Here is an 18177-nt window from a genome sequence, read left to right as displayed (position 1 = left end):
CATTAGTTAATTTGCATGAATATTAGATCAATATAGTAGATGGCCATGATAATAGAATGATTGGATCAATTTGGTTGCATAGGTTAGGGCAGGATTCCAATATATATAATATGGCATATAGAATATTGTAGAATGGTAAATTATAATTACTAGTCTCCATGAACCTGAATTCCTCATACAGAATCTTATCCCAAGAGAAGTGGAGCATAAGATAGAGAGAGCCTTGATGCTTCCACCACCTGGTGCATCAATTACAGAGTTTAAACGGTAGGCAACCCAACTCCAAATTTTCCTATGTTGTGGCCCCGTTAGCTTTAGATTTATCTCGTTTCTGAGCTAACGTCCTAACAGAAGATAGTGTAATAGTTATATTATATTAATTTTGAACAATCTTCACAGTAGGCTTTACAAGCCTTTATTGCATTGTCTCTCAACTTGTGAGCTACATTCAAAGAGGATGAGATGTTCGAGCATTAAAGAACTAAAAAGATGCAGATAAAATCTAAGTTATTACAGGCTTTTACATATAAAATTTAAACCGTATGACAAACAATTACCACATTTTCAAGTTCATAGAATAGTCCCAAATTCATTTAACATGGCTTCCTCTCCTCACGTGCCATCAAAGGGGAGGAGAAAAACCAAAGGAAAGATGAGATACACATATAGAAAGAGAAAGAAGAGGTCGCCAACAGTGAGCTTCCAATGTACATTGTTTCCTATTTTTTCTGAAGTTCAGACCAGCCCAGGTTTGATGCTATTACTCATGTGGGACCCAGGCCTTGGGCTTTATAGTGTTGTGCTGGGTCGGGTCTAGCCTTAGCTGGCCCAGTACCTGTCAGTTGCCACTCAAGAATAAAGATAGATTCTGAAAACACGGGATGCAGTGTGCAGAACAGAAAATCGAGTATACCTTACTTGAATCGGATCTCTACTGTATGAGTACGCAAGTTTTAAACCGTTGATTCAGCAGGACATTCCAGTGACAGGTCATAGACCAAAACTCACTCTCGTTGGACACTGCTCAGGAAAGAAACAGATCCGTTCACTTTTCATACGAATGGTTTGGAATGTCCAATCCTTTTTATCTTTGGCTTCTACTGTATCTAAGGTGTGGTATTCAATTGAGTGGTTTGGATATCTTAGACATGTCCCATGTATACAGAAATCGGTTGTCCCATGTACAAAATCAAGTGATCTGTCCATCTCTTGGCTGGAAAATACCCAAGTATGCGGGGCCGCCATGTTACGTATGTAAAATGTACTCCTTCTATCAGGAAAATCAGGACCCAAAGACCAAAATGAGCTCTAGCCGCTACCATTACGGACCACACCAAATGAAAAAAAAAAAAAAAAATGGGGATAAGATACCAACCATAAGTTTGTGTTTGGGGCTACCATGGCTTGTATCTTCCATCAAACCTGTTAATCAGGTGTATCTCACCAAAATAACGTGAATATATAAAAATCTTGCATATTCAAATCTCAGGTGGTCCATATCATAAGAAACCGTAGTGATTGACCATTAAAAACTTATTATTGGTCAAAAATATCTTTGAATAAAGATGATGTTTGTTTTTCTCGTTCATCCAGATTTATAGATTTTTGTAGCCTTATTAATAGGTAGGATGTAAAATAAACATTATGGTAGCCCTAGGAAGTTCTTAATGGTAAGGCATTCAATCAACACTTTTTCCTATGGTAAGGTAGGCCTGAGATTTAGATCTGCTTCAGACTCATGCCATACAATAATCTGAAAAAACGGATGGATGGTGTGGATATTGAATACAAGCATAAATATGGGCCCCACAGTAAGGACCGCATCATCTTGGGGAGGCCGAGGGGGATAAGGTGCCGCCACGCGTAACCCAACACGGTGCGGCCCTCATTGTGGGGCCCACCTTTCTTGATTTATTGTATATCCACGGCGTCCATCCGTTGCTAAAGATAATTTTATATTATTAATGTAAAAAAAATGATACAGATCTAAATTCAGGTGGACCACACTATAGGAAAAACTCTTAATTAAATTCTCACAATTAAATACTTCCTAGGGCAATATTAATTCCCAAATTAATGTTTATTTTCCATCCAATTTTTTGATAAGATCACATAAATCTAGATGAAGAGAAACAAATAAATATAACTTGATTCAAAGATTTTTTTGGCCCATATTAAGTTTTTAATTGTCAATCACCACTGTTCCTTATGCAATGGTCCACCTGAGATTTGGATGTGTTTCATTTTTGGCCTCGTGCACTAAAATGATCTGGAAAAATGTATGAACGGTGTAGATATACAATAAAAACATCAAGGTGGACCCCACGGTCAGGACCGTACCGTGTTGGGTGAGGAGAAGGAGGGACTATATTTCGCAACCCGAATCGCCTTCTATCCGGAACCGTTCTAAGCTCCTCCGCATTCGACCCTTCCCGGTTTCCCCCCTTCTTCTCCGGCTCGGACCGGGTCCGGTTCGTTATTCCGGCCTTCACAAACCTCCTCCTCCTACATAAACGGAAATTCTGTATATCTACGATGCCTTTGTATTGCAGAAATCCCTTCACCAAAACTCACTTTCCAACTACAACAGAGCTTTTCCAGGTAATTTCCAAAAATTCCAAAAAGTTTCTTCATTTTTCCAATTTTGCCCTTTGGTTTTACGGTAATTCTGTATATGCGGCTGTCTTCTCTCCAGCTGAAGACGGCGAAAACATTTCCAGTGGTTTCAGTGAAGGTAACTCTCATTCTAGCTTTCTTGAATTTACAACTCTGTCATTCGGGGCTGGATTTAATACAAACGTTTCTATGTTGAGCGTGCTTAACGTACAAATTTGGGTGTGGGGCCCATCGTGATGTTGTAATGACATCCAATCGGTCCATCATGTGCGCCCTCTCTTATTTTTTTTAGATTCCAAATCTCAGTTCGATCCAATGCTCAGGTGGACCGCACCATGTAAAACATGCCTAAAACCTATAAAATCATATGTTGTGGCCCACCTGAGTTTTGGAATGGTCTGCTTTTGCGGGTGTCCCTTCATCCTGGATATGGAATATACAAAATACAATGGGCCCCACATACAAGCTGGAAGGTGTTTAATGGTGGGTTTTCCCATCCCAACTGTTCTCTGTGGTATGGCCCGCCTGAGTAATGGATCAGCTTAATTTTCGGGCGCCAAGGAGAGATGTAAGGGCACAAATGATGGATGGAATGGATGCCATTGAAATATCGCAGTGGGCCCCACTTGTCAATTTGAACGATGAGATTAAGGTAGAAATGTTTGTATTGGATCTGGCCTCCTGCCATTTAGGATTTTTGGAATGTACTCACTCTTCATATAGGTAAGAAGAAGAGTTCAAGATTCTGGGCGTTTGGATGACAATAAATGGACAAGTCGAGCGATAGCAGTCCCAAAGGTTAATGCTAATGAGAAGTAAGTAGTCTTTTTCTTCTCGCTCATTTTGTTGAAATGTGAATTGATTCCTCTATTTTTTGTTGCTTTTTTTTTTTTTTTTTGGGTGTTTAGATGCGTATGTATTTGTTACTTGAGCTTGTTTGTTATTCCAGAAATACAACCATTTGATGACGAGTGGATTTGTTCATATTGTATGACATGCTTTACTTAAACAATCTTAGCTTCGGATGCAGGAAAGTAAATGAAAAGCCAGGGAAAAAAGAGCACCATTTATGGATGAAAAGAGATTCAGCTGGATCTGGGCAAAAGGCTCTCAATCTTGTTCGCATTGTAAGTCTACATTATTGTTCTTTGACATGCAAGTTGTTTTTTACCAATGATAGCGAGATCTATCAAATCCATCATGGCAGGGGAATAGGTTTGGGACCTGTGTCAGATATAGCTTGCCACACCTGATTATTCCATCGTCATCATCATCATCTAAGCCTTATTCCAACTAATTGGGGTCAGCTACACGAATCATTTTCAGACATTCCACTCTATCAAGGGCCATCACTCCAGTTAGAGCATAAGCAAGGTGTTCTGTAACGGTAACGGTGGCTGTAACGGCCACCACTGTTACCTTTATGATACGGGTCGTAACAGCTGTTACGGCCCCTGTAACGGCCATTATGGTCTCTTTTTTTATTGAAAAAAATTCTGAAAAACCTGTATTTGTCCCGTAATATTGATTAAAAAGTATGGAAAACTTGCATCTGCCCCATAACAGACAATTATGGGGCTGTTATGGCCTTTATAGGGGACGTAACGTGCCCTTAATGGCAATTATGAGTCGTTTTTTTCCATAACGGCTGTTACAGCCATTACAACCCTGTAACGTGTAACGGTTGCCACCGTTACCTTTGCGTAACGGCCTTTATGGCATACCATGAGCATAAGTCATCAAGTCCATTCTTATTACCTGCACCCACGTCCTTTTGGCCTTCACCTTGCTTGTTTAGAGCCTTCAACTTTCTGCAACTCACTCCTAACCAGCGTTTTTCTCTATCTCTGTTGCACATGACCAAACCATCTTAAGTATGTTTTTCCTCATCTTATTACCTATTTGTGCTACTCCTATGTTCCCTCGAATGCATTCATTTATAATTGTATCCTTCCTGATTTGAAACATTACATCTTTTGCAATTTGCGTCTTCAATCTTTCCTCCCATGAAATGTTCTTGCACTTCTCTATTAAGATGAGTTCCATGAACTTAAATGTCCTGCTCAAAAAATTTGCCCAGTTGTTTCACAGATCTGACATGTTGGCATGTCTTCTACAATTCACCTCTTCAATCTTTCCGCTCACAAAATGCTCTTGCACTTCTCCAATGAGTTCCATGAACTCGTCATCCAAATAACACAACTCAATTTCCGTGGAACTCCAGAATTTGTCAAGCAAACAGCATAGCTGGTGTTCCGAAACTAAGTTCCATGACTTCCTTGGAACCCAAATCCATGTATCCCAACTACACTTAAGAACTCAAGCTCCATGGTACTAGAGGTTTCCAGCATTTGATGCCCTGAGGGTTCAGTGGATCTAATCTTAAGATCTTGAGTTCCACAAGGCCTAACTTGGGGAATTTGGGCAAGATCGGTTCTTTCAGAGAAGCCAAGATTTCTCTGTCCATGAAACTCTTTTTCTTTGAACTGAACATCCATGGAAATAGGTGGAGAGATCCACACATCCAAGTCTTCCATGGTTATTCCTTTTTTTGAATTCAGCTAGGTCTTCATTGAAGGAATCTTCATATCTTCCTAGATCCACATCTCATCTATGGTAGTCCCCTCAAAAACACCAGCCTAGATAGGTCTGAATACTGCGATTGAGTTACTTTAATGGGTTTGGATGTCATCAGTCTGTGTGATAAACTCTAACATGCGGATTGTCTTCTTTATGACATCCTTCAAAATTGAAACTAATCAGCAAGAATCTCTAAGTTTTCTCAGCTTTGTTTTTTGGCAGGTTTCGAAACTTCCAAATGAGAAAGAGATCATCTATGGAGCATTGGATAAGTGGACCGCATGGGAAGCAGAATTCCCATTGATTGCAGCTGCTAAAGCTCTTGGAATTTTGCGGAAGAGAAATCAATGGTTGCAAATAATTCAAGTATGACATTTTGCAGACTTTATTTATGAATAAGTGCATTGCTATGTATATGTGGGAAGAGAATTGGAAATCCTCTGAGTAGCACATGTGCGAGAAACAGGCCATTCATCACGCAGGCTCCAAAGTGAACACACCCTGGCCTGAAAAGTATGCTGGAGTGCGGGCCACACATGTCCAGTAAAATGGACAGCTAAAACAATTTGACAAATGACCCACATTCGACATACATTTCTGGCCCACTTAACGACCAGACCAGCCTGATTTTTGAGCCAGGGCAGTGAGGCCCCTCTAATGAATTCTCACGCACATGACATGCTCAGACATGTGCCGTGAAGAGGATTCTCAGTCCTCATTCCACTCTTATGTATTTATCATTTCTAAAGATCAAGCTTGGTTTGTAGTATGTTTCTCATAGGTTGTTATAATCTTTGTTGTCGCTACCATTATGAATTCATTGACAGATGGTCTTCATAAGATAGGTAGCTAAAAGCCTAAAGTGAATACATACTTGGGAACATAGTATTGAAAGTCAACTTGATACAGCTGGATTTCAAGCCGAGTAACCATGAAACTTGGTTGTGAGAGTAACTTGGTCTGGACTCAGCTTTACTCGTCGAGTCAACTCAATGACTCAGTCAACTCTGACTTGGTCTCGAATCAGCTTGACTCATCAAGTCATTTCAATGACTCATTCCAGTCAACATTACTCGCCGCGGCTCAGACCAAGTCACTCGCTGAAATATATATATATATATATATATATATATATATATATATATATATATATATATATATATATATATATATATATATATATAGGTAAGAGAAAGGGTATGAACCCAACACCTCTCTCAAAAGTACAACAACTCTAACCAACATGCCATGTCTGTTATTCTTTTTTTTTTAAATAGCTTTAATCCTCTTAAAACCATATAAATATTTATAAAAAATTACTCAATTAATTATTATATTCAAGTCATGTCAAGTAAAGCCTCGTCTGAGTCTTCAAGTCCAACTCGGCCCAGCTGAACATTGAGTCAAGTTGGGTTTTGGAGTTTTCAAACTATGCTTTTGAACCTATTTGTTGAAATAAATACTATTTACTCTCTCTATTTTTATATTTCTCTCATTCCTTGTAGTCGCATATAACAAATTTGTTGAAAGTTGAATTGCTTCTAGCAATTTGCTGAGTTTTGATTTTCAACACCCATGTTATGATGATTCTGCTTGATTCCAAATCCAGAAAATTTCCAGGTTACAAAATGGATGATGAGCAAAGGCCAAGGACAGACAATGGGAACATACGACACACTTTTATTGGCATTTGATATGGACGGAAGGGTAGATGAGGCAGAATCCATTTGGAATATGATTTTGCAAACACATACACGCTCTGTTTCAAAGCGGGTGTTCTCCCGAATGATCTCCTTGTATGACCATCATCACATGCCAGAGAAGATCTTAGAGGTATTCATAGTTAGTAATATGAGACTACATATGTGCTTTAACTGCAATTTTGAATGCTTTGGTGTGATTGTCTATTGGGAAAACCATTTCAAAAAAATAAAAAATAAATTTTTTTTTTTAAAAAAAAGTCAGTTAGGAAACTTGGTGCAGAGGGATTGGCTTTGAGGACCAGTCTGCTAGTTCTCGAGTAGTCTTTCACCTTTTACAGCCTTCTATTTGACTGCTTAAATGGGGGCCTTGCCAAAGGTGAAAGGTCAAATCACTATTCAGTTGGGTTTAACCTGTCTTCCACCAATGGCGAGGTAATGACTATAGTTCCTGCAGACTGCCAATCTTTTTTCTTTTCTCTGTTTACTTTTTAGGTTATCAAGGCAACATGTGATATCCGATTGAGCAATTTGCTTTGCCTAACAAGTTGCCCATACGTGGCCCAACTTTTGCCTGTTCAAAGGTTCATTTGGCAGGACTAGATATTGATGAGAGATGGTATATCGCGCCCCCCCCCCCCCCAACCACCACAACTGCAATGCCATTATACATGGACAATTGGTTGTCATTGTCCATTGCTGATTAGGATAATCCAATAGGTGTGAAATGGTGGCTGGCCCATCCCGTGATGTGGCCCACCATATTAACAGCTTAGATTTCAGAAAGGCAGGCTCCACCTGTACCATTTGTGGGTGAAACAAGAAAATGCCATTTCTTTTCATCGAACTTCATAAAATACATGTAGGTTATCAGTAGTCAGGTTTTATAAAGAGCCTGAGTATCGTTGGTGTTTGTTTCCATCTTGTAATCGAAATATCAGATGGTTGCTGTTTAGCTCAAAATTAATTCTCACTAGGACTGTGAACTAAGTTTGGTAAGTTACTTGTCAAAAGTTCCTGCAGACTGCCAATCTTTTTTCTTTTCTCTGTTTACTTTTTAGGTTATCAAGGCAACATGTGATATCTGATTGAGCAATTTGCTTTGCCTAACAAGTTGCCCATACGTGGCCCAACTTTTGTCTGTTCAAAAGGTTCATTTGGCAGGACTAGATATTGATGAGAGATGGTATATCGCGCACCTGCCCCCCCCCCCCCCCAAACTGCAATACCATTATATATGGACAATTGGTTGTCATTGTCCATTGCTGATTAGGATAATCCAATAGGTGTGAAATGGTGGCTGGCCCATCCCGTGATGTGGCCCACCATATTAACAGCTTAGATTTCAGAAAGGTAGGCTCCACCTGTACCATTTCTGGGTGAAACAAGAAAATGCCATTTCTTTTCATCGAACTTCGTAAAATACCTGTAGGTTATCAGTAGTCAGGTTTTATAAAGAACCTGAGTATCATCGGTGTTTGTTTCCATCTTGTAATCGAAATATCAGATGGTTGCTGTTTAGCTCAAAATTCTCACTAGGACTGTGAACTAAGTTTGCTAAGTTGTCAAAAGAATAAGCTGAAATGAGGCAATGCTACACCCCTTCTGATTGATTTGCATCTGCCCATTTACATTTGGGATTTGAAATGTTACAATTTTGCAATACAGATCAAGCTCAGCGAGCTCATATCGCAATGTTTGGATCTTCACTATTCATGATTCACCTTTTTGGGTAGGAAGTGTAGTTGGGCAAAGGTGCGTGTTGATGGCTACATTGTGCTGTTCTTAGGGGCTGATGATGAGAAGCAATGGTAGAGATAGAAGGAAGAAGAAGAGAAGGAGAGAGTAGTAGAGAGAAGTTACTAAGGGGGATATAGAAACATGAGATGTTAGGATGTTGAAACCCTAAGCACTCTAGTCTTTTTATAATGATATTACATGGTCTTAGGTCGAATGGGCCTTATTACACAGACTAGTGCCCAATAGGCCTTATTCAACTATCAACCTTTCAACATTCCCCTTCAAGCTGGAGCATCCTAATGAGGCCTAGCTTGGAAAAATGGCTAACATGATCAAAACTAAGCAAGAAGAAATTCTTCTCTAACATCCCCCCGTCAAACTCAAGGTGCTCTGAAAAGAGGAACTTGAGTTTGGGGAGACGTAAAACATTTATTTAAAAGCAGAAAAAAAGTAACACAATCACATAGATGAATAGCGTTGGCTGTGATGATAGGCAAACGAGCGGATGAGAAGTGGAACTGATGAAATGACCAATAACTTCGAGTGAACAAGCACTTCTGCAACTTCGATGATGTGAGCCATCAGAACAACTATCCGGCACAAATGAACCTAGATTAACAATCCAACTCAACCAAGGCTAAGTCAACTGCGCAACACAAACATAAATTCGAACAAACTATTCGGAACAAATAAGAATGGGCCAACTATCCAATATAAACGACGAGTTTGAGCCACCTGATCAGAGTAAACAAGCCAAGCACAATCATAAGTCTAAGCCAAGGCTGGGACAACCTTCCAGCCCAAAGTCCAAACAAGTCCGAATCAACCATCGGGTACATAAACGAGTTCAGGCCAACTGCCCTGTACGAACACTAGTCACATCACACATGCTAACAAAATGAGTGGGTGATACAAAGAAGGAACTATGTTGAAGGAAATGATGGAGAAGAGGCTAGCCCGCATCACACAGTCCAAGAAGCGCCAGAAAAATGGACCATCAATGATCGGGCCCACAAGAATAGGCAAGCCCAAAGCAATGATCTAGTCTGCAACGATTCTCCGGACCACAACAAATAACGGCCCAATCATCTACAACAACAACACATGCAGAAAAGATAAACCAGGTCAGCAACTAACAAACTGGGCTGAGAGAGAGAGAGAGACCACCAGGCAACTAATTGGGCCTTAATTGGCTAGAACCCATGGTCCAATGGACCACAACAATCCATGAGTCCAAACAAGGTCTATAGTAAACCAATCTACACGTAGAAAACTGAGTGGGCCACACAAGTGTGCATGGGTTTGGTCCTCATAGCCAGCACCAATCCAATAACTATCTCAGCAATGGACCATATCCAGTCACAACAAGATGAATGACAATCGATCAAATCAATGGTCAGAAGAATGTTATCATTGGCAGCGCATACACCATGCTAAACACTGGTGGCCTTCAACGCTCTGGGCCCATAGAAATAGCACCATGGCAACATCAACTTTTCAAGAAATAGACACCAGAAGTTGGTGCTTTAATTCAACAGAGATTGGAAGGTCCTATCGATAACCCACAACAACGATCAGGGTGGTCCAACGATCAAGGGTCAACAAGTGGCCAACAAGATACCCAATTGGTCAGTAACATGAGCATGGACAGCATACAACATTAGCAAAGAGGAAAGACGGATCAAACCATAGCAAAGTGGGCCCCAAGATGTATGGATTTGATCTTCACAACGTCTCCAAGCAATCTGCGGCAGATGGTAGGAGCAGATCTACAGTCTCAGTACAACAAGTATGGATGAAAGATGATTGAGATGTAATCGAAACGCGTTGCATGGAGTGACATCATGTTACAGCAGATCAGATTTCTTCTTCAACATGCATATTTGATTAGCAGCAACGATCACAAAGGATGGAGCCTAGTAAATGCAATCACGAGAGCAATGTCATGGTGGTGTGATCTCCAACTGTTGATCAAAGAACTGCAGCAACGGTCTTGGATTCAACAGTGATGGATCTCCTCTCTAACGGATATGCAAGATAAATGGAACACGGATCGACAACCAGTGAATAGATTTGAAATACAGGGACTTTGATCTCTAGCAAAGGATGTTCAACGTGTTCAAGATGATCTGCAATGCACCATCCTCAAGGTATTCTATATCGGTAACGGTGGCTGTTACAGTCACCACCATTACCAATATGGGATCATAACAATTGATTTTTTTTTTTGCCGAAATTTTTTGAAAAAAATATTTAAAAAATCTAAAAGAATGTAAATATTCCAAATATGTATTCATTTTTTGTTTTAAACATATTTATGGTAGCGTAATGGTTCACTCCTTGGTAAGAGTGTTGTATCTGGTTGTCTGGTAAATGTATGAACATGGTTATGTGTATGTGTCTCTAATACTTACACATCACAATCAAACATTAGAACTAGAAATCAAAAAAATAAAAATAAAAAATGGCCCTCAGAGCTTCTATTCGCCCAAATCGCTTCAATCATTAACTATAGTAAGAATGGTCAAAAACTATTGTAGAATAATCTAGGAAAGTTTTTGGAATGAGAAAAGTAGGAAAATGAGAAGAAATTGGATTTAAATAGAAAAAAGTGGTTGTTTTTCGACCGTTACCCCCATAACAGTCCTTATGGCCCTTGTAACCAATCTTGTCAAAATCATTATCACATCGCAAATCATAATAGGAGTTGAATCGTATTGAATTACAAATCGTTCATACATCGTAAGATTTTTTTCATGATTTTCTTAAAACTATAAATAAATAAATAAACTCAGCAATCATCCTTTTGCCATCAATATCTACGAAGTAATATCATGTCACGATAGTGTTAAACGATTCTTATCTTTCCTTCCTTTTTTTGTCTTTTAGGAAATTTCCCTTAAAAAACATATAAGGATGCTTTAATAATTTATGTTCTTGTTAACTTTATTGAATATAGGATCATGTTGGAATATCAGCATGTGGTTCTGTAGAGCGATGAAAAAAGATATTTTGATTTCTAAACTTCATTCCACAATACATAGAAGTCAACATGATCGCAACCATCCATAAAAATATTCTAGATAAGTCATATATCAATTTGGTGTTTCAACTAGTTAAGAAGTATAAAAAAAAAAAAAAAAAAAGGTCTACAATTTAAAGTTGAAGAGAATATATATCATTTAATCTCTTATAAACATCAAAATAAAATAATTTACCTTTTCTAAATGATTCCTTTTTTAAAAGGACTTTTCTAAATGATTTTTAAAGCCCTCACCAATTTAAAAACATAAAATAAAAGCCAAGTTAACCTTAAAATAGAAGAGAACTGGTATAATTTGAATCGTAAATCGGGATTTGAATTGTAAATCGTAAGATTCAAATCATAAAATCATAGAATACATATAAAAAGAAATTTAAAGGTGGGTTTCAAATCGTTTTGCTTAAGATTCGACTCAAATCGTAAATCGTAGGATTTTGACAACTCTGCCTATAACGGCTGATATGGTTCCAAAAAACCAACTGCCCCATTTCACCCCCATATCATGTAACAGTCACGCCTATTACATTTCCGTAATGAATACGGAACACCTTAGCCATCGTTCTAACTTAGATTGGATACCGGGTTTGCACAGCTCTAATACCATGTTAACAGCTACATTATGCCATTCTTAAGAGCCAATGATGAGAAGCAATGGTAGAGAGAGGAAGACGAAGAGGAGAGGAAGTGCCAGAGAGAAGTTACCAACGGAGAAGTAGAAACATGAGATGCTAGGATGTTGAAACCCTAAGCACTCAAATCCTTTTATAATGATATTACATGGACTTGGCCCCTATGGGCCTTATTAAATGACTGGGCCCAATAGGCCTTATTCAACTATCAACCTTTCAACAGTGCGTAGTGTGGCGTAATTGTGTTGGCGTGTGACCAATGTCTTGTAAACATACATCAGTTTTGTTGCCTTTTTGTTGTTCCAGCCAAGTATGCAATGATGTAGGACAACCAACCACTTGCTCTAAAAGCTCGAACTAATAAAGCGTGGCGAATCAATCCCTTTATCTCATGGCCCAGGCCCCACATCTCATGGGTTAGGTCCTTGGCCGAACCCCCCTCGTGGGTCTCACATCACATGGGTTCCGCCTTAAACGAGCCACCCACCTCACATGGGCTGCCCACCCTGAGTGTGCCCTTGCATCCCACAGGCCACCCCACTCGAGCCTAGTGTGAAAATGCCCCTGCATTACGCAAACATGCATTTCTATGTGTGTGTGCGTGTGCATGCCTCAACCTCAGTTTGTATATGTTTGTGTTTTAAATAGTGAATAGTGTGTGGCCTAGCATTCACCCTTTTAAAGCATCAATTGTAAGCTGCATATCGTGTAACATACGCTACACCAAGAAATAAATATAGGTCTGCCTGTCATCCACACTAGAATAGATGAACTTTTCAATATATATATATATATATATATATATATATATATATATATATATAGAGAGAGAGAGAGAGAGAGAGAGAGAGAGATCCTGCTATTGGAGAAAGACCTCATGTAGGCTGGATCCTTGCTCTTGCTCAGGTGGTAGACTCTCGGGAGTTTCAACACTTGGTCAAGGGTTCGAGTATCCATAGGTGGTGAAAGCCCACTACGGCGTGAGTGTGTGGGGGTGTGTGTGCATGTGTAAAAATTTAAATTTAAAAAAAAAAAAAGAAGAAGAAGAAGACCTCATGTAGGCCTGCCTGTCATCCACACTAGAATAGATGGACTTTTCCCCCAAAAAAAAAAAAAAAAACTGCCAGTGGAGAAAGACCTCCTAGGGATAAGAGACATAGGGCTTAAAAGAGCCGAAAATGATCTTTCATGTATAATCCTACATAATCTCCAATGTATCAGTTCCGGTACATAAACCAAATGAGACAATGCGAGGAAAAATTCCTAAATTTCATGGAGATGTAGAACAACATATAAGTTATCATGCTTGCATATCCATCATTTGAGTCCAACAATCATTCACTTCTAGATTTTTAATTAATGGATAGAATAGGGCAAAGAATAAATATAAAGATAAAAATAGCCATGGAACTGATCTAATATTGTTGCTCATGCTCATATTATTCACTAAAATCATTGAAAACATTAACTAGTTCTTTTTGTGAAAAATAGCAAAACATAACAAATCATAACATTAATTGATTTTACTATTCTAATGCTATGTCGAGTGTAATGTATGCTACATAACATACACAACTTCTTTTCATGCACGACATAGCACGAAGGCTATGCTACGCTACATACCTAGCAAAAGTTATTTAAAACACTGGTCTGGCAAATGTTGGTCCATGACTGTCATTTCTCTTGCCCTTCAGGGGTACGTTTAGTGGTTGGGTTGCGCATTACTTCTGGACAGGACCATATTGACATATGTGGTAAATCTACACCATATTTAGCAAATGGCCATATAATATGCATATTCACTTTTCTTTCTTCTTCTTCTTCTTTTTTATTTTATTTTTTTTATTTCTTTTGAGAAAATGTTCCGTCCATCGGATAATCCCAGAAAAAATGGTTTAATTTGAGATTGTTTACGCCTTATAAAACATGTACAATGTGCATTTTATACTTAATAACATACAATAAGTGTATTTATGATGAAACTGGATTTTTTGAAGTTTAAATTGACTTTCAATTTCCACATTAAACACTTGAACCCTCCATTTTAAAGCTGTGTTTTTTATTTTTATTTTTTATTTAGTTTAAATTTCCACTTCAACATGCATAGGAAATCCTTCATAGTCTCCAACCCTTACCAGTAAAAAAAATTTTAAATCTATAATCACCAATACCATCATCTCCTTCTATCCTTTTGCTGGAAAACATCAACAGGAAATCCATCATCATTCAGAAATTATTGACAGAATTCCTTTATTTTATTTCCCGTTGTGTGATTTTTGTACTGCATAGGAAAATGTGGCATCCACATCAAATTTGGGATGATTAATCAGCAGCCCCATCAGGTAATTGCCCTGATGCGCAGACATGTGAAGAAAAATTTATGTATCCTATCACTGCCCAAATCTTCATATTCCAAAATACTTGCGACCCAATCAATGAGTGGATAGAAGCCGGAAGGTGGGCTAGAGCCACGGTGTTTGGTACAAATTTTCATCTTGAACTTATGAGTTAAAACCATATCATACATGAATATATGGGTCTCCAATTTTTTGGTGTTTAGTCTTTTGTGGCAGAATATTTAACTCTATTTTGAAATGTCTTCAGAATGATACTTGAACTTTTTATGTACTGTATTTTTGCCGCATGCCAAATTGCTATCTGCTACCTGAGCCTCTGCTTTGCCTGATATGCCAATCTACCATTTTAAAGCCATTACCTTTTTTTTTATTCTTTTATTTAAAAGGTTACAATTTTATTGATCAAGGGGGCAAAACAGCCAAAGAATTACAACACTGCCCAAGAATTAAGAGAAAGATCACAATTGACACAATCAATTGAGATTTAAGCCCATTCCATTACATCCAACTTAGCCCATCTAAAGACCTCTGATGCCCCCACAAAGATTACAAAAACATCAGCTGTTCCTCTCCCCTGTAAAGGCCCAAAGGCAGCCAATAATGCCAACCTCCAACATTTTCTTTCTTTCCAACCCACTCCCATGCCATGAGAGTAGGAAACCCTCAATTGACTTTGGCATCAACCAACCATCCCCGAATTGTTTGGAGAACTGCTTAGATACTGATAACAACAATTTTAATCTACAATCCCTGAAATGTAAAATGGGTGTATGCATGTCAAAGAGGGTGTGTGTAAATAGTGGGCTAAGAAAAATAAGAAGCCCATTAAATCCCGTGTTCCCATCAATTTGGATGCAACTTTTTCTTAAGTATCATAAATAAATAAAAACCCAAAGCTTGGGTTATTGATTCCGGGGGCATGCTTTCTAAAGTTAATGAAAGGTTCTTAGTTCTCATTTTGTGTTCTCTTTGCACCCAAAAATAAAAAACCAGGTATTTGCAGACATGGAAGAATTGGGAGTAAAACCCGATGAAGACACCATCAGAAGAGTGGCACGTGCCTTCAAGAAGTTGGACCAAGAAGACAAACAGAAGCAAGTGCTTAAGAAATATGAGAGGAAATGGAAGTACCTCCACTTCAATGGGGAAAGTGTTAGAGTAAGAACAACACCAGCATGGGATGAATAGTTGTATTCATTGAGGAAACAGGAGGAATTGGTAATTGGCATTGGATCAGTCCCACAGTAGCTTTTCCGCCACATTTGGATATTGGGATGTGATCATTATATCTGGTTTTCTTCATATCATTGCAAATCTGGAAATATGAGGAGAGCGTAAGAAATGAGTTTCAGATTAGATGTAGAGAGCTCCAATGGAAAACAAAACTGACACTTTTGCTCATCGCCATGTAAAGAGTGAAGCACTGCATCTGTGTTGGTTTGATGCATTATGCTGTCTCCGTCGTGTTCAAGGAAGCGGAACTTACATAATCAGGATTCAGAAGAGGAAAATGATCGTCTCCATTGTATCTTTTCTGATGAAAAAGAACCTTTCTTGTGCAGCTTCCTCATTAAGTAACAGTTTCAGATATGTATCTTCAGCACACAACATTGTCAGAATTGCACAGGGTTTTTTATGTCAGTTTGTCTAACTTTACTTTTTTTCTTTTTCTCTTTTTTTTTTTTTTTAAAAAAAAAAAAAAATTGTTTTGCTATTAGGCACATAGCTCTGAATTTTGATTTTTATTAATGTAATTAGCCCCTGTTTGTTGGTTTTTCCTCTTCAATATCCTGCAATATGCAATATCCGGACCATTCATCTGAATGTACCAATTGAATGACATTTGGCCATTCAATATGGAACTTCCGGTGGTTTTTTTTTTTTTTTTCAATTGTCCATCTCTAATCCTCAAAAGTATTCCAACTGATGGTTGATTTTTAGAGTGTGGCCCGTCCATGATCAGTGTGAATCAGATGAATGATCCAGATAAAGGATCCTTTCCCTTATATTAACATAGCCTTACATTTAACTGAGAATTTGGGTGAAAATAGTGATATTATTCGGGAGAATGAACGAACCACCTGATATGACTCTGGAAGTTGAAACTACCTAGTTAAGGCCATCATCTGAGTTATACACTTTTGACGATTCACTACCTCTTCTGAGTCTCCTGGGGTCCGTCCCATGCTTTGGTGAATTCTGAGCGTTAAATCTCAGCTTTTAGCACCTTGTTTTGGTTCAAGCTCGCAAATGTACCTTGCATCACAAACACGATTAATTTGGACCATTAAACAGCACCATGTTAGTAAATTCAGGTAATAAATGAGGTCTAATATGCAATATTTGACCCTCAACAAATTGCTCTCAAGAAAGTATCAAAGTTAGAAAATGTTAAAATCCTTTTAGAAATTGCTAACAATTTACAGATGTATCCTTGCTGCAATCTTCAAAGTCCGCCAGTCCGCGAGGGTGTTTGTCTCCACCATCCCATTATTGTTAAATGTGATTGCTAAATCCTTGGTAGTCTTCCAATCCGGCATTTACACAAGGCCCCAACACTAATTGAGTAAGCCTACTTCTTAGTTGCACCATTGAGTGCTAGAGGCCTGTTTGATGGTGGGAAAAGAGAAGAAAAGAAAATGGATGAGTTTTCTTATGATGGGACATTTTGTTAATGTTTGGATCAAAGAAAATATTGGATTTCAAAATACAATTATTACCAAACACTAAAGTAAAATTCTCACACAAGATACGAGGTGACTATTGGAAAAGTTTTGTGGGATTTCTACTTGCTATCCAAACAAGATCCTGAAAAATGGTATGCATGAGGATCAATGTTTCAGTATTGCTCATGGGAATATTGCGAAATCATCTTTCTTCCATTCCTGTCTTTTTTTTCTTTTTTTCCGTTTGGTGAGAATGAAAGAGAATCCAAGAGTGGAATGGGAAAAACTGTATTGAACTTAGTAGGGAAGACAACGACTATGAGGAGTACATCCCAAATGAGGAGCCTACTCCTTTAGGTACAAGAACCTTTTAGCTACTATACATCAATGGCTAGGATTAATGCCAATTGACATTCATTCAACTGTCGAGAATAATATCTTTTTAGACTGTTCACACTTCTAGCTTCCAACTTACTAGAGAACTTTGGAACCTTTTAAAGATCTCTACACTCCTCTGTCATTGCATTACTGCTCTAGAATTCTCTGCACTTCTCTGCAAGACTCTACTGCACTTCTCTGCAAGACTCTAATTATCCTACTCTTGTATCTCTAATAGGATTCATGTCCTTATTACGAGTTAAACAGGTGTTTGAAGTTAAGCTCTCTCTCTCTCTCTCTCTCTCTCTCTCTCTCTCTCTCTCTCTCTCATAGAACCATAACGTACAATCGAGTCGTGTATTAGTGTGAGCCGTTGGATGATAAATTAATATACAATGAAGATGCCATCTCCCCCCCCCCCCAAAAAAAAAAGAAGGCAAAATCGGATAAATTGGAGTTATACAATCA

At 38.4% G+C, this 18177-nt stretch overlaps 1 protein-coding gene across 1 annotated transcript; it reads left to right on the top strand.

The window, feature by feature from the left end:
* The first annotated feature begins 2353 nt into the window (after window positions 1-2353).
* LOC131237723 (pentatricopeptide repeat-containing protein At4g18975, chloroplastic) lies at window positions 2354-16302 on the top strand. Its single transcript, XM_058235670.1, has 7 exons — window positions 2354-2601; window positions 2696-2734; window positions 3340-3431; window positions 3635-3743; window positions 5419-5562; window positions 6817-7029; window positions 15659-16302. Exons 1-7 carry the CDS (start codon window positions 2536-2538, stop codon window positions 15851-15853), a joined length of 858 nt encoding a protein of 285 aa, XP_058091653.1. The 5' UTR covers window positions 2354-2535; the 3' UTR covers window positions 15854-16302.
* The last annotated feature ends 1875 nt before the right edge of the window (window positions 16303-18177 follow it).

Source organism: Magnolia sinica, chromosome 1 (genome assembly GCF_029962835.1).
Source record: "Magnolia sinica isolate HGM2019 chromosome 1, MsV1, whole genome shotgun sequence".
Lineage (NCBI taxonomy): Eukaryota > Viridiplantae > Streptophyta > Magnoliopsida > Magnoliales > Magnoliaceae > Magnolia > Magnolia sinica.
This window is presented reverse-complemented; position numbering and strand designations above follow the sequence as displayed.